This window comes from Pangasianodon hypophthalmus, chromosome 7 (genome assembly GCF_027358585.1).
Source record: "Pangasianodon hypophthalmus isolate fPanHyp1 chromosome 7, fPanHyp1.pri, whole genome shotgun sequence".
In the NCBI taxonomy this organism is placed as follows: domain Eukaryota; kingdom Metazoa; phylum Chordata; class Actinopteri; order Siluriformes; family Pangasiidae; genus Pangasianodon; species Pangasianodon hypophthalmus.
This window is the reverse complement of record NC_069716.1, coordinates 26751421-26778269: the sequence shown is the minus strand read 5'-3', so window position 1 is coordinate 26778269 and position 26849 is coordinate 26751421. Positions and strand designations below refer to the sequence as shown.

The following is a 26849-nucleotide window of genomic DNA, read 5'->3' as shown; positions in this document are numbered from 1 at the left end:
AGATCAAATTACTTTAATACACAAGCGTTTGCTGGATCTGATCCTCAGTAATTTGAAGTGTTTTTCACATCCTCTAGCACGTCTGACCCAGACCACTGGCTCATTAACTAAAATCTTTCACAGTTTTAGAGCAAACATTTGAATGTACAATGCAGGTCTTAATTTCTTCAGTCTGGGAAACACTGGCTACACAATGTACAAATGCAGGTTAAAAATCAAAGCTACATTCATGTGGCAGTTATAGTTACAGGTGAATTTTGTAGGTAAACAATCACTGACTGTAATAACTATGCACAGTTTGTCAGTGCATCAGCTGAAAAGGACCACCAAGTTGGAAGGAACCTGGTTTTATTTGTATGGTAAATCATTTTCAGGTTTCTGTAAGGAGATGTTTATTTAACATTTATGGAAGGAGTCTCCAGTGTCAGGGCTTTGTAACAGTTAGAGGTAAAGCTCAAAGATTTCTGACATAGGAAAGTCCTCAGTCCAAAGGAGTTTGCAGTTTCTCCGTATGACTATTTACTATAACGCTACTATAACGTAAGCGGTAACAAGAACTAACTTGTTCTGCAATGTTCTGCAACATTAAATGTATCTATAAATGATGAAGTATGACATAGTATTCATTAATAAATAAAAATTTGTTAGCGTAGGCAAATTGCGATGTGCTGTTCTTGGTGGTAACACTAACTCTGCTGCATCACACCACCGTGCTGTTGTTGTTTATTCTTCCATACCTGTTTGCCCCCCAGGTGCTTCCTTACATATTTCATGTTGCAAAATAGTGACTAAATAGCACAGCTACAAATAGCCAACAAAAATAACCAGACATTTGAGATCAGAGTTGTTACAATATATTTAATTTAATGCAATTCAACTATTAAAATATGATGTAAAAATCCAAAGACTTCTGTTGGGCAAGTATAGTGGTTATAAATTTCTCACATGACTAGACACATATTAGTAACTCGGATGCAGTTATTAAAAGTGTGTCGCTGTGAATTTCCGTGAAGCAGTTAATTTACCCATGTGTTCTGTTTGCAAAAGCACAAAGCTAATAACATGTGAACAGTAAACGCTGATTTGTGGTTCAGGATGGCATAACGAATTTATGCCGTGAGCTTCATACTTTAAGAACACTGTACACACAGCTGAATGAAGGCATTTTCATATAAATAAACAGTGTCTATTTTTACTTCTATATAGGGTAGTCTTCTTGTCAAGAACTCCCTGACTCACATAGCAAAGACACAAAAGAAACAACATGCTTGTTTTTAATAGACCTAATAAATTAGTTTAGGCACTTTAAAGTTGAGTCGTTTCAACCAAGAGGACAGGATGTTCTTCAAAGATTTCTCAAAGCAATTTAAACAAGATTAAGTTCATCAAAATCAATATAAAGAATCAATGTTCTTAAAGGGTTTTGGTCCATTATAGTAAAAGACAGTAAGTGTAAAAGCATACAATGTACAGTACACTACCAGTCAAAAGTTTAGACTCACTCGATTTAATAGCACTTGACATTAAATTGTTTCCCCAAACAAATAGTTTTCATTTAGAAGCAGTGAGGAGCTTGGAGTATTCGGGAACCTCCTGGGTGAAGCTCCTTGTAAATCTGCTTGAGAGTTTGTAAAACTCCATCAGAAACACTGTTAAGAATTTAAAATAAGACATAGTTTTAACACTCTTCTTGGTCCATATGTATTTTTGATTATGAATGGGTGTACAAACATTTGACTGGCAGTGTATTAGATAATGCCAAAAAACAAGTACAACAACAACAACAACAACAACAGCAAAGTAATGTCATTACATTATTAGCCAAACCACGACAGGCTGCAAAATGAATCATATTTTAAATCCATGACAGTATTTTAATGATTTCATTAATTTGACATATAATTGCTAACAGCACATATAATAAATTAAAATGTAACTCATGAATCATTTATTTAAAATAATTTATGGCTGTTTAAAATGTAAATACACTCTTAAGTTTTGACTAGATACAACACCAGTAGAGAAAGATATTTGTGCTTTGAAAGCACATGGGTCTGTCCTGAGAGTTCTACTGATACTTCATACACACACACTCACATGCTCACCTTCACTCTCGCATGCTCACATTCGCTCACATGCACTATCACACACACACACACACACACTTACACTCACTTTCATGCATGTCAACACATCTCAAGCAGTCACACATACTCTCTCAGACACACTCCCACAAACATTCTCTCACACACACACACACACTCTTGTGCTTGCACATGCACTCTTTAGCAAACTCTCACTCTCTCGCACACACTCTCATGCACACTGACACACTTGCAAACCCACTCGCATACTCTCATGCACTCTCACGCACACACTCACATATTCTCTTGCAAACTCACACATACTCTCTCACATACAGTCTTGCAAATACACTCACATACTTTCATACAATCCCATGTACACACTCTCATGCAAACACACTCTCATGCACACACTGTCTTTTTATAAATTCATGTCCAAACATAACGCCAATTTCCGTGCCCTGCTGTAGCATCATTTTCATGATGATGATTATGAAGATTTGTGGCACAAAGTGTTTCTACAGTATCATTTAGGTAGTATAACTCTCTGTACAAAAATAAGCTAGATTGTCTGTTTTTTAGCTTATGACCCGATTTGGCTGTTAGTGCTGGTTACTAACCACATAGACAAAATGTATTCCATGAACTATATGATGTTTGCGTGAAGCTAGCGACGGAACATAAATACAGATGACCTTGGCAAGCAGACTGCATCAAAAAAATTCCCATAGGGATATAAATATGTTTGTATATGTATATATTATTAATGTACAAAAATATATACAGTAAAATAATTATTTTTCTAAATCTTTACATGACAAAGGCATTGCATCACACATCGCATCTATCTGATGCGATTGTTGGTCCAGGTTGTGTGTGTGTGGTTTTTTTTTTGGTGGGTCCATGATATGAGTGAACAAAAAAGCCTGAGTAGTGTGAAGTCATGTTCACAGCAATGTAAAGCCATACAGCCTGCACTGAGGATAAATTACAAAAATTATGTAGAATCAGTGACTGAGAATGAGGACTGTGATGATAAGACATGCCATTAGTGCAAAGAAAAGAAAATTAAACAGTTATGTTAACATTAAATTAACTTAGGAAATAGGTTTCCTGGTCTGGACCAACGAGTGGTGAAAATGACTGACAGGAAGGATGGTGAGACAGGCAGGATGTTATTGTGTGGGCAGACAGGAGAAAGAAGAACAGCAGGTCATCACGCTGAATGACTACAGATTTATTACAGGTTTTTTTTTTTTCAGTCCAGGTTTTGGTGTTCTAGTAGCTTGAAGTCTAAATCTGTGTCACAAGAACCTGTTTACTTCCTGGAGAGAAGCCTTAAAAGGCACCTGGTCTTTCAAATTTATGTTTTTTCCTAGTGTTCAAGATCTTTCTGTTCAAAGATGACACGTGTGGCAAAATATACACTGACTGCACCGAAAATGGCAGAAGAAGCAATGTAAGCAGTTACGGATTGTGTGAACTGGACAATCATGCCCATGAACAGAGAAGGGAAGACCTGAGAGAGCAAGAAAGTGCTATCAAGAATGGCAAAGTCCAAGCCCACGCCACGTTTTTCATAATCGTGTGATCTATGATCCACATGCGTACCATTCTGACTGTGCTGAGGGGGGTAATATTCCAGCTCGTCCTGGTCATAGTGAACGTGGCCATTATGGTTCAGATCGCTTGTGTCTTCATTCAGTGTGAGGCGCATTGTTTCGGGGGAGATGTTCATCCCATTTGTGTGTGTCTTTTTGGTTTTGTTGGTTGGCATATACACCTGTGGAAAATCAGAGTAACCAGTAAGAACTCAGCAGTACCATCAGAACTGTATTTTTATTACAAAAGTCATTTTATTTTTACAGTGTCAATGAAAATCTATGAATATACTCTTAAAAAAGGTAACCTCAAAGAGTGCTTCTTTGAATTCTCTCTGAAAGGGAAACTCTTTTTCTATGTTTGAGCATAGAACCTTTCAGTGTTCCCACAGGAACAAACTGAAGAATGATTCAATAATGTTTAATGGAACCTTTTAGTATATTTGTTTGAGCAGTGAGATTTGAGCAATTAGTGGTATCCCAGTTTTGGATTGAACATCTTAGTTTTGACCAGGCAATTCAACTCCACAGGTACATGAAGCATCTGTTAACTTGAGTCAAATAAACCTCCTCAAACCTAGACTAGAGTTGCACTTCCCAAAACAGTTTATACCCAAGACTCAGTCTTGCTTCAGTGGAACGTCTCACCTGGATACTGTAGATTTGTACTCAAGAACTGCTGCTGTAATCATAAAGATTGTCTTGTGCTCATCCCTTGGTCAAAATCTGCTCATACTGAACATCCTCTCAACACACTTAGTATTGTTTGTCTTTAATCTTCTACACCTGTATACTGTAATGATTTATAATCACACTATCTGGTGTCACTGAGAAGAGGATGGGTTCTCCCCCCTTTTGAGTCCTGTCAAGGTTTCTTCCTCATGTCATCTCCAGGACTTTTTCCTTGCCATTGTTGCCACTGGCTTGCTCAGATTTCTATAAAGCTGCTTTGAGAGAGTGAGTAAGTTTGGTAAAATGGCCATATCTGTTTGCTTACATGAATCCCATCCTTTTCCGTTGACACCCCTTGATCAACAGTGTTTTGGTCTGCAGGATCACCCAAAGATTTTTGTATTTTCACACCATTCGCAGTAAACCCTTATAATACTTTGAACAGTTTTGGATGGACATTTCTAGAATCCACTACCTACAATTTTCAGAGGTAGCAAAGGGTATGACAGTTAACCCAAAAATCCAGTGTAAAAGCCTACCTCCTTCTCTTGGTGATAGTGGCAGGTGAGTGTGTATGGCAGAGTCTGTAAGGTGGCAAAGGCAAAGCCGGTAAGGGCCGACATCCCTGTAACCAACAGCACACTCTTGGACAAGCAGATGACTAGCGCAGAGAGGGTAAAAGATACCATGCTAAACAGGAAGACCTTCCTGGAGCCAAACGTACACACCAGCCGGTTCATAATTAGTGAGAAGAAGGTTGAGGTAGCACACTGAAGGAACAGCCCCAGACTGCCCATACGGATGCCTAGAGAAACAGAAATTAAATCTTTATGCTGGAAGATCATAAACATGTCACAAACATTCACATTTCTAATTATATTGTTTGACAGGTAAAGGTATCCTAAAGCAGTGGCATCAAAGCAAAACTAGAGTCATTGCACAGACATATCACAGACTTCAATTAATTTAAACAAGAAAATTATCTATTGGGTAACTTATCAATAGCCATGTAATTTAGTGTAGGTTGTTTTCATAACCATTTGTTCATTCGCTGAGTTCAAATCAGAGAACCTGATAATTTGTTTCAATTGATACTTTGATTGGTAATTGGTGATTGGCAATTGGTTGGTTCGCTATATGGTTTGGCTTCCCACTGCAAATAATTAAACGAACCAAGAGCAGAAAAACCTTTGGTTCAGGGAAGCGTACAGCTGAAAACATACTCATGAAATTCTCATTAATTTGTCAGAAATACGGAAAAAGGTAAGATGTAAGCAGAAAACACAAAAATTGCCCGAGCACAGAGAGAGAATTATAGAATTAAATAATTTGTCAGTTGAAAAATGCAGAACACACAGCATTTCTAAATTCTGCAGATGTGAAAAAAGCACTATAAGACCAGGCTTTACTTGTCTCTATGCTCCAAATGTACAGCTGGCTGTCTTTTTAAAGATGATGAAAGTTCAGATAGCTTCGCCAAAACATTACAGACGAAGCTAACCTTAAATCTTCCATGGCACATGTTTGAAAAGGCACTGGAATCCCATTTTAAATGACTGAGTTGTCTTCACACACCACGAATTCAGAGTTTAAACACAGTCCGGAAGGCCAACACTCTCGCAGAACAAGCATGTCTGAAGCTGTGCTATTTTTTAATCATCTACCCATACGCCACTCTAGGAGCCATGCTTAGAAATAAACTAGTAAATTGGCTATAGTTTGTTGTTTCTATTGATAGGCTACCCCAGGAGACTTCATTTATTTGTACATGGGTGTGTACCAAGTCTGTCAACTTGCTTTGTTGAAAGAAGAGCATTTGGGATGCTCTGTAAAGTAGGAAAGCTAGTGTTCAAGGTGTGTGAACTGCTGGTTAGTTGAAGTAAGGCAGTGAGTCGTAGCCATGCATCCATTTGAATGTTTGGATGACTCACACAGCACAGTCACTGACTGTGGGTGAAGGTTAACTCAAGTTCACTCAGAAGAGCCAGACACACTGGCCACGAGACAGGAAGCGCACAGCACCAACTCCAGCAAAACAAACTCATTACCAGAGGAAAAATGATTACTTGAGGGGGTGACAAACACAAAGCAGACCACTTCTGACAGAAAACAGACAGTTGAGTGAGGCCAAGGGCTGTGAATTCTCATCAGAAGAGGCAGGACATTTCTATTTAGTAGCACTGGCACACACATAAGCTTTTAAGCCTTTTCCAACCCTATCCATCCCTTACCTTTACCTCCCACTTCAGTGATTAGCAAGAATAGCCTTTGTTTATTCATAATACAAGTTAACAGTTACATTTGTGATTCCTTGCATTTTTTCCTCCCACAAATAAGAGCTGCACCCACAGCAGGTTATTTATCTACTCTGTTGGGTGGGTTATTTAGAAATGGTTTATTTTGTTCCTTAAAAAAATTTAAATTTGTATTAAAAATACATACAAATTGATGTAAAGAAGCACTGTCTCACCTTCATCGTATTGCTGCCTGGACACTGTGCCTGGTGCAGCACTGGGGACTCCTTGGTAAAGTCCTTCACCGACAAAGTCCGTGTAGAAAAGCATGAAGCTCACAATGGCCATCCAGCTGCTTAGCTGAGCGGCGCAGAGACGTCTCATTACATACGGCACATGGCAGTAGCTTCTGAAGATCGCCGGTGTAACCGACCAGCAGCTCCTGAGGACACATATTAGAGAACCTGCCCTTGGGAGGCAGATCTTAAACCGTCTCCGGGGCATATAGCACAAGGAGAGGCATCCAGCCCAGGTATCTGACTCCTCTTCCTCCTCTGACGCCTTCATGGTGACCAGCACACAGAAGACAAAGATGAGAATAAGAAAAGTGAAGAGTCCCTTGGCTTGGCCACCCAGGTATTGGGCAAGTGGACCAGAGCTCCAGTCAAGCAAGGACAGGAGGTATCCCATGCACGAACCCAGACTCGCCATGAAGGAGAAAGTAGCAAAGGCATGGGCACACTCCTCACGCCCACTGTACAGGTCTGACAGAAGAGCCTCCAGTGGCGTGAAGCACACCTGGCCACAGAAGTCCAGCAGCACCACGCCTAAGATGAGCAGGCCCACCTGGAGGGGCTGGTTAGGATGGGCACTGCCACCCCAGCTGAGGCGAGCAGCCAGGACGTCAGCGTGAGGGATGATGAGCATGGCTATGAGCACACCCAGAGACAGCAGCCAGATGAATGGTCGCCGGCGTCCATAGCTACTGCTACAGCGGTCACTGGCTGAACCAATGAGAGGGATAAAGATGAGGCCTAGAACTGGACCGATACCTGCAGAGAAATTAACAGTGACCCATATTCATTTTGTAGCAGTACACAGTGATGAGAACGTCCTTGTACACAATGTATCTGAAAGATTCTGAATGAAATTAGGCCCAGAACATGATCAAAAAATAGATAAAAATAGATTCTGATTCTGACAAATATAGATAAAGGCAAGGCCCAAGAGAGGATCAGTGCCTGCAGGATGAGCCATATCTGAAATGGGAAATGCAAACATGTACACACTGTGTTCCATAACGAAAATGTCAATTACTGACTCAGCATTTCATAGCATCAACCTTTATAAGCATCAGCAAAGTGTAATGACTGAATATCAGCTCTTCTCCCCCAAACCTATCCTCTCTACTTCCTTTCTAATTAAGGAAGATGACTAAGCTAGTTTTCTGGGCCTAAATTTTCATTTGATTCACGTCCAAATTCTCAGGGGCTATTTCTAGCTGCAGCAGCGGATGATGAGTGGAGGAGATGTTCAGGAAGATATTAAGTTCACTGTGGAAATACTGTATGATCCAGAAGACTGCTGGCTCAGGGATGAGTCAAGGGTACTGGTAGCAAAGTCATTATTATTTTAAAATCTAAAATGTAATTTGTTTCCGACATGGCTGGGTAAATGAAACTCAGGTCACTGAAATGTGTGGATAGTTGATTGATTTTGTCTGATAAAAGTAATTTTGGCCCAAAAATAAAGAGCATTTGTTTAAGAAAAAAAACTGGAACAGTTCCTGTAAGTTTTGTAATGTTCAAGGATATAAAAGGTTTGGAATAACACACCACAAACAATGCAATAATGCATGTCTGATTTTAAGGTGTTGAAGCAGGACAAAGCATGTTATTCCTGCAGTGGGGTATCACTATGGAACCAGTGGAAACGGATAGCCGAGGGAACGTGCTGGCCTTAAAGAAATTTATCAAAGGATATCCTTCAGTGAGCGCTGTAAGACTGCATGTATCTGGCTTCGGTTTCAAAATAGTTCTGAGAGTTTAAAGGGCTATGAGAATTTATGTCTCATTCATTGTGCAGTGTGAATTAAAAACGTGTATAATTGTTGACTTGCTGAAATTTTCTGTAAGAAGACATTTTATTTAGCATTTATGGAAGGAATCTCCAGTGTCTGCACTTTGGAACAGTCAGTGGTAAAGCTGTTTCTTTAAGGTTTCCAGCAAGTCTTAAGTACAAAGTAGTTTTAACAAACTGCTGACAAACTGCTTTGTTTGTCTTATTAACTTCAAGACAGAGAAATGATGATGGTGATGGAACGACTGTTTATAGCTGCTATAAACAAAGTGTTAACAGGCAGTAACTTGTTTCAGAGGTTTTCCACAACATTAAACTTAACTCTAAATGGATAAAACATAGGGGTCATTCTTTAATTAATGATAAATGATCATTCTTGGCAAACTGTTGTAGTATAAGAGGAATAAAACATGATTATTTATTGGAAAGTTATTAATTTCATGGTGGTAACAGTAACAACGGTTCACGTCATGGTACATTGCACCACCAGATTGTTGGTTATTTTCCTATAACAGCACACGCCCTAGTGTTTTATTCCTTACTTTCTGCACAATCATGTAAACACAGACAAGGGTCCTGAATTAAGTCCCCATTAATTCCCTATTAATTTGACATTTCCCACCTACTAGTTAGTTCTTACCTGTTGCACAACAGCTTCAAATCTAGTAAAAATTCATGCTTCCACTAAGACATGGGAAGCCAGACACCATATATATTCAAATTAATGCTCGTGCAATATCATGAGGCAGCTGACCGTTAGGAAGAATATACTAACTGGCCTCTTCAGTATACACGAGTCACTGATGCTCATGATTAGCTAGTAGTGCTCTGAGCAGCAGGGGAAGAAAGGAAGGACAGTTATGCTGTTGTGGTTGCAAAATTTTTTAGCTAACCACACAGTTTCATATCAAATTATGTCCACAGTGGATTCATTGCTTAGTTACTTAAAAAGCGCTGCTTTCTTCTTTTCTTATCATTGTGCTATGCAAATGCCTGTCTTTGCAAGAGAGGGTTTTGGAGAAAGGTTTGAAGGGAGGGAATAGATTCCTATGCTCCCCAAGTTTGGCAGAAGTTAGCTAGAACTGCTAACATTGCTTATTGCAGCTTTAATTGACTGCCAAAGTTGGCAAAAGTCATTTGAGGTTGTTGAGTTTGAAAGCATAACCTTCTCAAACTGAACACTTACATGCAGTGCAGCTGGCATTTAAATCTCAGTGAATCTCAACGGGGTGCTCACATATTTCTCACAAAAGTGTCGTTTGGGCCCTTCTCATGAAAAGGGTCCAAACGACACACAAGTATAAACTCGCACACACACACACACACACACACACACACACACACATACACACACACACACAATATGAAACAATACTGCAGTGTTTCAGACACACAAACGCTCAGCAGCATTAGTAAGATGCTCACACAAAACCCCAGAGGGGGGCAGGAGCCATTATTTTTGGGCAGAAAGACACCAGCTGTGAGACAGTGACACACCAATGTAGGAGAATAGAACACAAATCACAAAGAGGAATTAAAAAACATCTCTAAACTGCTGAGCAATGACAAAAATAGTGAGCAAATAATTTGGAGCTTGATGAGGAAACATTTAAAATTTTGTTAACTTTATATAGAGTGTTTATTCTGTTCCACTATAGACACTGTGTTTATTCTGGAGTGTTTTGCATTCTTTTGCCATTGTGAGTTTAGCAAATACACAGCGCTTGCCAGGATGGATGGGCTTGCACACAAAGGCACTTTCTCTCTTCCTCTGCAGCTGTTGACTGGGGGGAAAGTGGTGAACAGTGTATATTTTCTCACTGTATATCGCTTCTCCACTCCTCTCCAAGTGGCCTGTGTGGGTTCAAGTTCAGGCGCACATCGATAACTGATCGTTTGTTTTCCTAATTACCAAAAACAAAACTTCTCTATGTGGGTAGAACAAGGCATCACACATCTTAAACACTTGTTTCTGAACAACACTTTTTCTTACATCTAAACCAGAATCATGACACTGGGAATAACCAGTTTCTTGAATACCTATAACTCAGATCCATCATATGCTCAAAAATCTCTCAGAGGTGACAACATCTACGGTTTAGCTGTAGAATTTCTAACTCCTTGATACAGCAATAAGGAAGACAACTGAAAACTATACTTTTGCTAAAGCTAAAAAGGATGCTTTACATGAAAGACACTCTTGCTTTCACCTTATGCTCACTTTATCTAGATGAAATGCGATCTTTCGTGAGCTGCTTAATATCAAGTAGTGCTCACACCAGGCTTATTTATTTATTTATTTATTTATTTATTTATTTATTTTTAGAAATTCTTACTGTTGTTTGGCACACATCTGGGAAAAAAAATTGCCATGTTATCCACAGACATGCACTTTTTTTTACACAAGATTTTTCTTGTGCATTTCATTTTTTTCCTCTCTGCTTGCTAGGAATTTCTTGTTAGCAATGTTGGCATCTCTCACCCCTATCAGGATCAGATTTTATTAATATTTCCTTATCAAATAAACTCCTGTCTAAAATGTGTAGAATATACAAATATGATCTTATTAACTCCATACCATCAAAAATTAGGGAAAACATGAAGTCAGTGGTGTCTGTGGGGATGCCTCAACTACCAACAAGTCTAGTTCTTCTTGGTAGGAAGGAAGCTATTGAAGAAAAATTATTTCAGACATTTCGCCTTGCTGAAATCTAATCAGTTAATCTGGTGCTTACAATAACTACATATAAATCCTACAAACATTCAGCCACTTGTTCTTGAGACAACATGCTAACGGGAATCTTGGACAGACACATAGACAACTCCCAATGCTGACTCTTTTAGAACACTTTCTTCAGGACTAATACAATCAGTCCACACTATACAGAGCAGAAATGTTTAAAATGGGCTTCATGGACTGAATTCTGCACACACAATACTCCAGACAACTTGATACATGGCATATGGTAGTGCACACGCATTAATATTTTTTGGCAACAAATCCCTATTCAATTATCCCTCCTGCTTGGAGACACATCAGAAATTAATAGAACCATCGCCAAGAAATCTATCCTGAGGAATTGGAAATCAAATAACATCATCAATCTCACTCACAGGAAAAAAAAATAATTGACTACATATCAGTGGAAAAACAGAAACTGCATAAAAAAACTGTTGAATTTTATTCTGTCTGAGCGACACTCAGCACTTCAGTTCATATCTGTGACCTTTACTTCTATAACTAGAACAACCAATCACAGCAAGACTGGACCTTATCTAGCCAAGTACATGTACCACATAGCCAAGTACATGTAACCTGCTTTCTTTACCATCTGCCTCGCTGTTTTTTTCCCCATCTCTGTGACTACTTGACACCCCTGCAGTGACAGCTAGTGAATGTATTAATGTTATGTCACAGGAGACAGCTTACTGCTTGTGGTGATTCATAACTGGAATCCAAAAATGGGAGGTCACACTAAAATATCGCCAAAATATTCTGCATGATTAGAATGTTCTACTGGTTTCCATTCAGCACTAGCAATTTTGGTGAAGCAAATCCTCAGAAATGTGGAAGAAATCTTACCTAGCACCATGGTCATGTACTTCTCCTCTATGCCAGCCTCCAGCAGCAGTGGTGGCACGTAGGTGATGCCAGCTGCCACACAGATCTCCAGGCCACATGATAGCAGGTTGAGCAGCACTAGATGACACTGTGACCTCCATCCAGGCATACTTCCCGGAGGCAGGGGTCGCTGAGGGGGAAGAGGGATCTACTCTAATTTGTAGGTATGAGGTGTAGGGTGACGGAGAGCTTGGGTAAGTGCTCTCAGTGGGCTCAGATCTTCCAGGGCATCCATTGGGTCATCAGCATTTTGAATCTGATGGACAAGAGAGTGTATATTTAGATAGGAAATGACTACAAAGTAAGTATTTATGGAGAGCTTATTCAACAAAACACCAGCATTAAGGGCCAGAATATAGAAATTTAAGTCATTTAAAAAGGCAAATAGCTGTGTGCATCGTTCATGCAGTGTTCTTCATGGTATTGCTGGTAAAGATCAAACTACAATCCTTGGCATATTTTATATATTTTCTGATCTATCTCACTGACATATTTCTTGCTGTAAACATATGACGTTGACTGACATAACAGTTCTCGTGCAGGAAGATCAAAGCATGTAAGCGTCGTGATGGGAATGTTTTGCATAGCACAACTTGTCTCGACTTGGTTACTGTGAGAATATTGTTATCGGATCAGAGTCAGTGTCACCAGTCAGTCAGAGCTCTGATATCAGTATCCCAAAATTAAAAATGACATCATGCATTCCTCCATGTAGATATTACTGCTGGATTTGAGTTTAGCTGTTGATTCAGAATTCAAACTATATACATAAAACTTTAAATCTGCCTCAAACAATTTCCCTCAACTGAAGGAGCATGCTGTGATGATTTATTTGTGTGTTATTATCTTTGGTTACCTTTTTTTGCCATTTTGATGTGCAAGAATGGGAGAGCGAGAGAGAGAATGAGCAAGAGAGAGAGTGCATTCCTCAGTGGCTTTCTTCCCCTAATGCCTCACCCACAGGCCAGGGCCAGGTCATCCACTCCAACGACCCATCACCCCAACCCACTTAGCTCCATCATGAGCTCATTCCCTTGGGCCTGATTAGAGAAGGCCATGTCAAGAGCCTCCTCACTACTGCCTCTAATTAGCATCCATTGTCTTTAGCACTTCCTGTGGGTTCGCCAAGTCTTGAGTGGCTGCTGTGCAGAAAGCAATAATCAAGTCAAGTCAAGTCAAGTGGAGTTTATTGTCATTTCAGCCATATACAAGTACACAGTGAAACGAAACAACGTTTCTCCAGGACCAAGGTGCCACATAAGACAACACAGAACAACATAGAACTACGGGGACTACATAAATTACATAAATTAAACATAAAGTGCACAAGTGCAAACATGTGCAGACAGCACAAGACAGAACAGACAGTACATAACTACGACGCCGACCAGTACAATATTGTGTACAGACTGGTTTCTTTTTTTGTACACTTTTCTGTGACGGAATGATACACAACATGTTTTGTCTGAGCTCACAGAAACACATACCAAACATACCAAACTGATTTGGATTGCTGACATAAACATAAGAATCATTTTTTCCTTTATCTTATTTTAAACACAAGATTTATGTACCATGGTTATATTTCTGTGTATATTTCTTCACAAAGCAGCTTTACAGAAATTTGGAATTTGATTCAGATTTAGCTCCCTAATGAACAAGCCAGTGGCGACAGTGGCAAGGAAAAACTCCCTGAGAGGAAGAATGAGCACATGGGGATGAAACATTGAGAGGAACCAGACTCAAAAGGGAACTTGTCTATGTTCCTCTTCTATAGCTGTGTACTATAAAGTCAGTATAAAAACAACACACTGAAAGGATGTTCAGTATGAGCAGATTGTTAATAAGAGTCCTGGGATGAGCACAGGACCGTCTTTATGATTACAGCAGCAGTTCTTAGGTATAAATTTACAGTATCCAGGTGAGATAATTCACTGAAGCCAGAGAGAGACTCCAGTGTATGCCCTTGACTGTTTTCCATTTCTGTGCTCTGTGCTCTGTCTCATTCACTGCACTTTGTATTGGCAGTATTTTATAGTTGGTGTCTGCAAGAGCTCCTGAAGATGAATGTTAATGATGTTCATCAGATATGTAAGAACACTTGCAAAGCCCCTTCTAGCAAAGCTTCATACAAGCTACATAACTATTTAAGGTAAGAAAATACCAATTTTATATATATTTATCTAAGAAATATCTTAGATAAATATAGGAACCATAGTCAGAGAAACCTGACTAACAAATTGTTGTCTCGCAGTACAACACTGCCGGAAATGAGAGAGCCACACTATTTCAAAAGGAAAATGCGTCTGTATCTTGTATATGTGTATGTTCATTAATGACTACACAGTAAAGGTGGGTAGTGGGATATGTCCTTTCTGTCCCCTTTTCTTTGTTGGTTTGTTCTTCTGTTTGTTGGTTAGGGAGGTAATTAATCTAATGTATTGTTGTTTCTCTTTATTTTTGCATAGATTGTTTACTCATCCTCATAGTTAGTTGAGGGTTTTTTTTTTATTGTTTTGGCTTGGTTAACTCCTAAAGCCAACCTCCCTTACTTGACTAAAAAAAAAAAAAAGGCAAACACAGTCTTGCTTTGCTTATCTAACAGCTTCAGCTAGACCAGGTCATCACATAATTCCTTTCAAAAAACATGAACAGTGAATACATAAGTGCATTTTTCATAAAGTACTTGTTTTCAGCAAATAGTCATCTCAAATTACCGACACACCTGAGCCAGGTGTTTAGGGTCCCTTCGCTTCCAGAACCGTATAACAATGTACTGTGTATGAGAGACCATGTGAGTTGTATTTGCAGTGTTACGAATGAAGAAAGAGTATACAAACAACACACAGAGATCTTCCTGTACCATTTTCAGATTAGCAGTACTTCACATTAGCGCTGGATATAAATCTTTTTAGCATGTGTGCCCAAAAAGTGGGCATGTTGCATGTGATTTACAAAGAGTGAATTATGTCACGTGCATAGTAGGAGTAGACAACTATATGTAGATTAGATTTTTGCATGCGGTATTTGGGTTTAATGCCATGATGAACTCAGATATCAAATATACGGTACATTTATATTGAGGAGTGGGACATGCTCATCCGTTTTAGCTGGATGCCAGATCATTGTATATGTGGTGATGAAATGAGGTGGTTATTTAGTCATGATACCATCAACCATCAACCAATTCTGCAATATTAATTACATTGCTATAAAATACCTTTATGAGTGTTCCACTGAAATTGATTAAAAATAAGACGCTAATAATATGAGAAAACATTTTGTCTTATAAAGCTAGATCTACTCTTATTTTTCCTCCTCTTGTACAAAAACTTCATCAGCTGTCACCGTGATATCACTGTAGCTAGCTTGCTAGCAGCTTTCAAACAAGTGTGAACTTGTGGCAAAAATCCAAGATGAAAGCCAACTTTGCTGCAGTAACATTAAGTCATTTTAAGAAACTTTTGCTCACTTTGAGATACCAAGGCATCATTTAGATGAACATTACCATTATTAAAACCTAGAGAATGGTATCATTTTGAGTTCCTCTTCAGAAATGAATTTCCACAAATTTAATACATGCCTTGTGGGTGCAACACACATAACCAGGCAATACGTGCAATAACGACAAAAAACGGCAAATCCATAATATGAAAACAGAAGAATAAGGGAGAGTGGAAAAACAGAGAACAGAACACAAGGAAAAAAGGCTTAGTAACACACATATACATGCAATGAGACCTTGCAAAGAAACAGACACAAGAGGTTATAAACAGGCAAATTAAGCAAAGGCTGAAAATGAAACCATATGGACACAGTGGGGAAACCAACCAATGACAAAACAGGGGTGGAGACAGGACCAGGAAGTGAAAACGAAGACATGTCACAATAACAGCATGGGCTATGCATGCTGTGAAGGAAACACCACTGTGGTCTGCGGGAATTTGTGACAATATGAAAAACTTCATAGAAAATCAGCTTGTACATATTTTGAGGGTGTTATCAAGTCTGCACATGCATTTTACATTTATATGTGTAAACCTTTATTAAATCAAAGAGCCAAAGAGGTTTTGAGTTCAGCACTCGAGCATATAACTCAGTGGTTAAGGCTGGGCTACTGACTGGAAAGTTGAGAGACTAATGTCAGACAACCTCCAAGATGCCACTGTTGGGCTTTTGAACATAGCCTTCAATCTTCAATTTCTCAGATCAGTTTGTAGGTCACTTTGGATAAAAGCATCTGCCAAGTGAATAAATGAAATTGTAATCCCATAAACACATATAACCAACACATATTACTATACAAAACTGATATAACAAAACTACACTATCCTGTAACTACAGCATGGTGTCCTTGTCCAAACGCCCGCAAACACCCCGACTCTAATGAGCTGCTGAGGGAAACGCAACACCAGCAAGCACTTCTTCCAACAAGCCTCCAGGGCATGACATGTCAGTGTACAAAGGGCATCTTCCCTTCTGATGTCAAGACATGTCTACGGTCAGCTCAATGCTCTCTCAACATTTACTCACTTTCTGCATTCTAATTGCCTTAGAGGGAAGAAAGAAATCACTCAAACCTCAAATGACCTTTTATAAAAATCACATAGTCAAACTGCATGAAGCTAAAATTTAAAGAAATTCTTGCTTAAACTCAGATCCATATATGCAAAAACACCAACTGACCAGAACCTCTCCAGTCTCTGTCTCTTCAGTCTGCACAAGTGCTGAAAGCGCTCCCCAGGTTCAGTGAGGGCACTGTGGTCTGCCGGTACGCTCTGTGTCTCCACCACACCATCTGAGCTTGAGGGATGTGAGAGAACACTCTGAACAGCCGTCGTCTTCCAGGAGAAAAGAAAAAACAACCAGGTGCTATATTCATATTTGGTGTGAAATTCCTCCAGTAATGCGGCCCCATCTGCTCTAATAAGCAGACAGAACGTGAGCAATCTTCGTTAAGATTTTTTTTTTCAGAGACTTGACTCATTTTTATGGCCCTGGAAAGGAGCGATATCAATGGATTATTTGGTGTGTCTGAGATGTTAACTGCTAAGAACAAAGTCAGAATTCAGCCAATCATTAAAAAACAAGAACATTGTGAGATAATGAAAGCTGTAAGAGTTTACAGTATTAATGTTCTCAGCCACCAAGCCAAAATAAAACTAAATGCTCTCCAGAGCTCTTCAGAGCTCTTAAAAACTGGAGGGGAGCTTACCGAGACAACGCCTCTGTTTAACGCAGTCCACTCTGTGGACACAACATTGCTGCCCCAATGCCTAGACTCCTAAACCCCCACTCATAATGGCTTGCCTGTGACCACTCTCCTTCTCACCACATGCTGTGTTCCAAGGTCATTCCCCCACTGACCTGCATTCTGAGAGGACACTTACAAAAGATCAGTCAATGAGTAGTTTCATGTTACCTCATCTGCCTTTGATGGTAATGCTTTTACAAAATCTTCATGACCTGTGTTAATATGCATCGCTTTATGGCATCTATAATGAATGAATCTGTTCTAATAAATCCCAGACTGCAGCAGGCATCATGGTGACATTTGGCACCATGCTGAAAAACCACACCAGTGGTAAGACACCTAAATCAACTCATCATCTAATTATCAAGCCCTGCATGAGTAGAATCAAAAGCAAAGACTCCAAGGAGTGGAATTGTATACTGACTTCTGAGACTCCAGAAAGTTTCTTGATTGCCTCTCAGTCTTATAGGAATAAAATACTTTCCGTCAGATATAACAGCCAAGATATCAGCCAAAGTGTTGGGTTTAAGAATGTTAGATGATGGTTGGGATCCACCATGTGATGAATGTTGGCCAACTTGGAATTATTTGTCAAGTCAGGCCCTTGTGCTGTCTTTAAATCGGGATATTATTTAAATATAATATTTTTATAATAATATTTTTGTGTGTATCTCTCATACTACTCATGGCCCAAAGCACTAGATGTGGACAGCTTTTTTCTGCAATCTGTGGATACGTACCTTCTTTTTGATCTTGCCACAAGAATGGTTGGTGTGGGTTTTGAGGCATCTGAGCCTGGGGAAGAGGAGGAGGGGTAGGGTTCTCCTACTTCTTTTGACACCATTGCTCTTCTCCCCCAGTGCCACATTTCTAGATCCTATTCAACACCCCATCTCACCCCACCCCACCCCATCACCACCGCCCCCATGGCTCTGAAGAGCATTATCACCAAACAAAACAGGCTTTGTGTACATTGAGTCTGCATTAGTAATCTGATCTACTAAAGAATCAAGTCTTTTCAGTTAAGGTATTATTAACATCGGGGGCGTGTAGAAACAACATTAAAAACGGCTGGGGAATCTCTACTGAAGAAGTAAGAGACAGGATAGCTCCACCATGACATCAGAACCACAAGCAGCAGTTAAGACATACATTTAAAAAACCTCAAAAACCTCCTTGTGGTGCTGTAGCTCAAAAGGAATGGATGAGACAACCAAACGCTTTCTTATGCTAACATTTAGGCTCTGCTAGTTCTGATTCCAGCTGTCTTGAATGCCACAAGAATGTCTGGCTTTGGTCATTTCAGTGTGGAAAAGACTATAGGAACAACATTAGACACTGTTTATTCACGTGGCTGTCTAAGATGAAAATAACGGATCTGCATTTTACACTTACTCGACCTTCCCTAGAATGAAAAGAAAATTAATCTAAGATACTCCAAGCTGATAGAGACCAGTTAGGCCCTCGACAAAACTCTTAGACAACTCAGAGGCCCTAGACAATGCAGAAGTTCCTGATTAATAATGTAGGAAAGATCTCAAGTGTGGGTACCTTCCTAAACGAGGTCACATGGCTTTAGCATGTCCTGCTGTTCTTAATCTTTTCCTAATATCTCTAGCATCACCTCTGACCTCAATTTTTGCTGCCACTCATGTGACAAACCTTATGTCCAAGAAAAGTAGCACTTTGCTCTTTAATACTTTGCTCTTTGATACTTACCTTGTGGTTTCACATTGTGGTATGCAGGATACACTGTCAGAAATAAAGGTACCAAACTGTACTTTTCCTTGTTGGTGGGGTGGTACCATAAAGGGTACATCTTTTGTATCTTTAGTATGAATTTTTATACCTTAAAAAATGGACCTTAAGGACCACTAATGATTATAGGTCCCAGGTAACAGAACTTACCAAAGGAGTACACATTAAAGAGTGCTTGGATGATGTGAGCTATATATGCTTTTTGCTACAAACAGGCTATTTATGGCTCAAATTGGTTTGTAAAAGCATTAACAAAGACATAGGACTAAATCACTGATCTCTCCAGCACCAAACAGTTGCTTTGGACAGCAACTGTAGTAATTAGGAAATAACTGAATTTAGATTACATTTCTGCACCGAAGCTTTATTATTTATTTTACATGTTGGCAAGCTGGAGAGTGGTATTTGGGTTAGACTGCCCTGATAATCCATAGCTGTTTCCTAATAACCCCTAAACCATCTGGCACAACTCAAACACCTCATGACTCACTGGCTGCAATAACATTAAGTCGATGCTCATGGAGCTGATAGTCAGCTAGGGCTGGGAAATATGAAGATATAACATCGATGTTATGATACATATATATAAACCATTAAGAGTATGCTAACAACTCTATGCTAATAAAACAGAGTACGAATAGCTAAAATGGGTTGGTTTGATATTGTGACGAATTATGTAATGATACACTTTTCTAAGATGTCACAGGCACTGTGCTAAATTTTTCTAACTTTTTTTTTTTTTTTTAATAATAACAATAACTGAGCTGATTTGGTGTTAACATTCTGTATGTACTAAATCTTTAAATTGTTAAATGTTACCCCTTTTCAGTTTTAAGTAGTTTATTTTTTGTAGACATTAAAATTCCCTTTTTTTAATAGCAGGAAGTTTGTTAGCAAACCTAAATATCGTGATGCATGTTGTATATCATAGAAATGTAAAGCATCTTGATATCATAATTTTGTCATATTGCCCAACCCTATATTGCCACCACAGCGTAGATAAGTAAATTGTCAATCAAAGAACAAACCTGATTCAGTTTAATTCAGGGAAACTACACTAAGTATCAGGTTGCCTGTATTAACTATATGTTATAGTTTAAATAAATTCTACAGTCAAATAACAGGAATACCCTGATGAGAGACTGAAAGGGGATTAAAGGTCTGGACTCCAATCACTCTAGCCCACTTATATGAAATTGAGAATCCCTATCTCTTGCCTACCCCCTAGCCTGACTCATCCTCATCCTTCTGCTATCAGATTCAGGTGCAGGAACCTGATCCTCCAGGCCAAACTGCCCTGGGGCTTTGGAGATGTCCCAGGAGATGATCACTTGATTCTACTACTGTCATGTGATACAGAAAGACACTTACTAGGTCAAAAGAGAGGGAGAAAGAAATGGTCAACAATGTCTAGAGGGGGAGGGGGCGAGATGACCAGCATTCCCCACTTAGCATAGTGAACAGCATTCATGTGCTGGTTGGGGAAAAAAGACTTAAATCACACTTTTTTTTTTTTTTTTTTGGGAAACGGGGCTATTATTTCCTCCAATTCATTTTGTAATAGATATTCATTTATAAATATAGTTTGAATCCTTAACCATCATTAAAAGCACAGTTAGTATCTGCTTTATATCTGAATGATCCCACTAACACCAGGCTACAGCTGGTACGGCTCAGACATTAATGTTTAACTCGGATGACTGCTGAAAGTGGAGCTGCACTCTCACACACAGTATCTCAGCAACTGCCACTGGACATTATCATTCATGAAACACATCTACACTGTTCAAAGCACTCTAATTAAAACTTTATCAGGCAGTAACATTGAAAACCCACTACACACACACACACACACACACACACACACTAATTTAAAAAAGGAATAAATCTTACCAGTTTAACTTTAAAAAACTGTCAGTAACTAAATCCTCAAAAACGTTCTTCTCACTTGCCCACTTCCTCTGAATGTTGCAACCTGCTCACAAGCTCAGTCCATCCTTAACATTTATCCCTCCCTTACCCACCTCCCGTTTAAACTCGCTCTCATCTTCCCTCCTTCTTTCTCCTCCCAGATCCTTCTCTCCCTCCATTTCTCAATCTCCACTGATCCAAGTGACGGAAACTCCCTCTTAACCCCCACACTAAATGGAACAGGATCCAGAAGCTTCACGCTTTGTCCAACAGCACAAATTCAGATGAAATTCCACAGAAGCCTGCGACCACCCCACTGTTTCCCAAAACTGTAATAATGGTCTACCTACACTCATCCTGTGACATTTCTGTCAGAACTGCCCTGACTCACCCAAAGGAGTGAACAATATGACCATACGTTAGTGATATTTTAACATGATTACATCATCAAACACTTTTCTGAGCAGGGGTCGTAAACTGGTGCACAGCAGACTAAGCATTTCAGCAGACCAATCCAATTACTTGAAAAAATTCTGTAGCAAAGATGATAAACATGTTGAAAAAAGCTGGCTGCAGTTCAACAACTCCCATTTTCTAAAATTGAACTGAGCGTCTGTAGACACAGTGTTATCACGTGCATGCAAATTATTTAGCTGAAGGCAGCTTACTGGACCAGAGACTAGCTAAAGGGCTAGAGATTCTCTGGTGTACAATCTGATTTATAAACTAGTTGTAAAAAAAAAAAAAAAAAAAGTAGACAACAAAAACAGAACGTTAAAAAAGCACTAATATGAAACAAAACACAACCACTTCAAATTGTTTTATATATAGCCATAAAGTAATCATTAATGTTAATGGCATTAAAAGGAAACACTGTCACTCTGTGTCACTTGATCATGTTAGCTGATTATCCGGATCTTTATAAGCAAGGAATTTTATGTAACTAGACAATCGCAATTTTAGCCAAATACCACTGATTTACAGTGTCATGTATCAGTGGTTTTAGAACTGTTTTGTTACTCCTTGTAAGTAACTGATTGGACATTACAAACTATTTTCGAAACTTAAAAACTAGTTCTTGATAAAATAGTTTAATATTTTTTAAAAATACTGGACAAAAATCTTCATGAACCTATAGGGGCCCTTGTTGGCATTTTCTTCGGAAAACCTCAGCCAAATAATATATTGTTACATAGATCATGTATAGGGAAGATCTAAGTACTGTGATATGATATTCTTAGCACCTTATATCACAGCACTGTCTAATTCCTGAATCTGACTGGTCAGAAGGTGATTAATTTTCTATAACAGCAGCTCTGACAGTAGTTCCTCTGTACTTTAAATCATAGGTTTATATTAATGCGCTTGTTCTAATACATTATCGATTCTACACTAACGGCCCTCTCACAGGGATATGAAAGTATGGTGGATGCTTCACATAAACTAAGGCTAAAAAACCCGAATGAAAATTTGTTATTTTGTAAGAAAGAATTGTTGATATGGTGAAGGTTTCTGCAAGGAACCATTTATTTAAAATTTATGTAAGGAGTCGCCAGTGTCAGTGCTTTGTAACACTAAGTAAGTTCCACTACTGGAAAGTCTTCAGGACAGAGGAGTTTGCACGTTCTGTTTCTCTGTAACATGACAAGCTGCATCTTATTAACTCCAAAAGACAGAAAAAAAGAGATAGTGGTGAAGCCAAAATCCATATATCTGCACAAAGTCTCACTGACAGGGTCACTGTCTCAGATCCATGCTCACACACACACACACACACACACACACACACACACACACACACACACAGTCCCAGCTTACAGTTCAAACCCTCTCCCCAGCCTTACCTCTAATTTGATAAGAGAACACACGCTGAGCAGGACAACACAGAAGCACTTATTAGAGCGTGGCTCACTTTTAAAGAATCCCTCATTTGTGGAGCTCGTGACCAGAACAGTGTTTACACGGCCAATGGCTACACTAAACTTTCCCTCTGTACTCAGCTCTGGTGAATAACCAACACCTGGTTTTACGAACAAAGCTTGCTCAGTCAAGGGGTTAATTAACTTTTTTTCCCCTGAAAGAAGACAAAGATTCATTATCTAGTCACTTTACAATTTAATGCTTCAAAAACTATATTGCTTTCCAAGGTGAAAAACACCATCTGCATTATTATTTTGCTTTTGCCATTTATTACTGCACAACAAATCTAAACTCAAGCAAAGAATGATACAGATTAAGCATATGTTTTATTTTGAAAGAACATCTGTCTCTTTATCTCTTAGGAGCAAAGAAAAAATATATAAAACTCTGACTTTGGCTCATTAGTGCAAAACATTCCGAAGGGAGTCTCACATACACCCACAGTGATATATCAAACTCGCTGATGAAGCCTGCATCGGGAATTCCATTATTATCACCTTTCCCTTGGGATGTGGCCCCTTAAGGAAAAGTGTACATCACTGTTAAAATATAAAAGTGTATTTCTTTAGTGAGAGTTTAGTGTCTTACCATGATTGGGCCATTTACACACTGATATTTTTGTCCAGAAAGCTGAGTTCAGCATGACTGGTGAAGTGTGACTGCTGCTTGGTGGTTAAGATGTTGGACTACTGATCAAAATGTTATGTGTTCAAATCACAGCACCGCCAAGGTACCACTGCTGGACAAGGCTGAGCAAGGCCCTTAACCCTCAACCTCTTAGCACGTTTCTACTTTTGTGATGTCGGTCAAATCATTGTTATGGTTCTTGATTTATCCAACCAGACATTCAAAGGACTGGAACACTGTAATTAGTTCACCATTGTGGTGTGCGTACTTACACTGACAGCACTGCCGAAAAACACACGGCTTGCAGCTAAAGAGTATGGCTAGAAATCTTCTTATATGAGATCGGCACCATGTTTGGAAGTACTGATGCACAACGACATGCCATGCACTTAAAAAGCACTGCTCTTCACCGCATGAGTGTTGGTACAGCAGGAACAATTTTTTAAAAAAATGGATGAACCCATTGCCTAACATTTTACACAAAAAGTGATGTATGGAATGGCCAAATTGATCCACGATTCAGAAGGAATTCTTCTGTGTGAACACAAACCTGTGATTATAAGCCCCGACCCCAAATAAGCTCAGAAAATGCACTTACTGTGTTGGTTCTCTCATTTTAACTGATTAGCTTTAACGATAAACACTTTTCTGCTAGCAAGATGTTGGTCTAGTAATCGGCGCTAGTCATGATAGACAATGATATTGCTCATTTTGGAAATGAATTGAAAACCAGAGAGACAACATTATCAACAGCTTGTGAAACAGGCTAATTTTACACAAATGTTTACATTTTACTTACGTTTACTTATACAGATAAGAAAAGTAACAGCTGAAAAAATATTAAAAAGTAAAAATACTCTGAAATAGGAAGAGATTTGTGCCGGCTAGAAATAAATTAGCAAAGGCAGCTTAAATAAATTCCTTATAAAGGTAATCACATACAATAAAGAAAAATAAGACAAGATGTAGGCTATATTATAAAAGTATTTGTTTATGAGGCATTTAGTTATTACAGAATGACCTAAATTATGTTAAACCTAAGACCTAAGCTGTTTTATAATTGAACTACAATAATAGCTAAACTAAAATGAACAAAATGAAAATAAGTTCTTTGCTCTCTGCTTAGTCCGGGGTATTTCTACAAATTAAAAGCCACCACAGCATCCCAAGTGGGTAGGGCGATGATGTGATCTGGCTGTGGACTGCTGGGGTTCGCTGGGGTTTAAAGCCAAGTTTAGACTGAATAACATTATAGTGTTTCATATTAGGACTTTTGAAATGCATAGGGAGAAAGGATGAAGGTGAGGTGGGAAAAAAAACAGGGAACTAGTAAAGATAAATAAACAAGAAACCATGTTACCATGATAACCCTGCTACTAACAGGCACACAGAGGCCTGTGTGTGTCTGTGGGACGCTTATCCAGATGATCTAGTTATCTTTTTTCCTTTATAAAAGGATATCATTATAATTATTTTTATACATCACCCAGCCCTAGTGCATGACTTAAAATGATGATGATGATGATATCCAATTTAAACGCAAATAACTATCCTGACTGTGTCATCTCGCAGTTCATGAGCACCACCCTGCTAAAAAGTGCAAGAAGCATAATAACAGTGTTTCCAGCTTTAACTGCAGGTCAATCTGGGAGTTTACTATAATTAACATAAACATCAAGGCTGCAGTATAAGTGTTATTGAAACAGACGCCACCTAGAAGAAAAGCACAGTGTCCAGATGTGTGTGTGTGTAAGGTGAGACCACAGTGTTGGGTGTCACATACTGCACATCTGTTTCCAGGCAGAAGCAGGAGCTTAACGTCTTAACGTCTCCCTCACAGCTGGTGAGCCAACAAAATAGACCTCTGTTTTACTATAATGTGTAGCTCCAATAACACAAAACGCACAGCTGAAAGGATATAAGCTGAAACACAGAAATGAAGCAACACACATACACATACCTTATGAGTCACTGGATGGAAATAAGGATTGAGGAGATGATGCTGAAGAACTCGATGCTATATTACAGTAAATGATTTATTGTAGAGTATGGGTGTGACACTTTCTACATCAGTGAGAAAAGGAAAAGAAATAACTAGCATTAGTTAAAACTCAACGGATTTAAACCGTAGCCATGTTTCAAAGCATGTGCGTGTATATGAGTAATGGGTGAGGGGCTTCCTGTTAAGACACCAAGCAGCCATCCAGCCATTCCCAAATGGAAAAATTTCATCACATGTTATTGGCTATTTGGAAACATGATGCAATAAGAGCTAAGAGCTTTAATCCCACCACACATAAGCATAGAGAAGCTCATGCCTGCATAACCCAAACTTCACTCCGGTGCGATGCTCAGATAACTATCTACTAGTAATGAAAAGCAGAACTTCCTGTTCAAGTGTAGATTTGGTTTGTATGGAACATAGATTTGCTCATTCAAGGGTGAGATTAGTCCCATCCCATTTTCCATACACGTTAGCAACACACTGTGATATTCACCAGCAGTCTGCACGGTGAGGATTTTTATTTATTTATTTTTTTAAAGACAAGATGTTTACATTTTACTTTCAGCTGTGAAAACAGTGTTTATGACAATGCTGTTAAGTATAACAGCAGATTTTTATAGCAATAAGTATTTAGCAATAACATCATGATACATGTAAGTAGGGCTGGGCAATATAACGATATAATATCGATATCGTGATAAATTATGCCACAATAAAAATTCATTTTTTAAAAAATAATTACAAACTTACTGGAGGCAGCTGATGTTAAAATGTTGTAGTGAATCTTAAAAATCATACAAAATTGTTGTCAGTGTCAAATACATTTTTTTAGACATTACATAAAGTAAACATTTTTAAAATTTTACTTTACCTGCAACACTGCTGTTTTGCTGGTAGGTTGTTAGCAAACCTATATTATGGTACACATAATGTATCATAGAAATCTTTTTGAGAATCATGATATGATTTTTTTTTTTATATCACCCACCCTTACATGTAAGAAATAAAACACTTGGGTGTATGCTGTTATAGAAAAATAATCAACAACACGGTCGTGTGATATGGCCCAGTGCGGCATATAA

At 38.8% G+C, this 26849-nt stretch overlaps 1 protein-coding gene across 5 annotated transcripts in view; it reads right to left on the bottom strand.

Moving 5' to 3' along the window:
• Nucleotides 1-844: 844 nt before the first annotated feature.
• LOC113546670 (solute carrier family 45 member 3) overlaps nt 845-26849 on the bottom strand; it is a 34846-nt gene continuing 8841 nt past the window's right edge. Inside the window, exons 1-6 of one of the 5 annotated variants that reach the window (XM_034306109.2) lie at nt 21198-21281; nt 16979-17133; nt 12254-12548; nt 6828-7643; nt 4897-5162; nt 845-3867 (exon numbers count right to left, since the gene is read on the bottom strand). In XM_034306109.2, the coding sequence (XP_034162000.2) occupies nt 3460-3867; nt 4897-5162; nt 6828-7643; nt 12254-12401 (1638 nt within the window). In that variant the 5' untranslated portion in view covers nt 12402-12548; nt 16979-17133; nt 21198-21281 and the 3' untranslated portion in view covers nt 845-3459. Of the gene's footprint in view, nt 3868-4896; nt 5163-6827; nt 7644-12253; nt 12549-13148; nt 13435-16978; nt 17134-21197; nt 21339-26849 lie in introns of those variants that run through there. The other 4 variants (XM_053235505.1, XM_053235506.1, XM_026946644.3 and 1 more) reach the window with 4 other exon arrangements.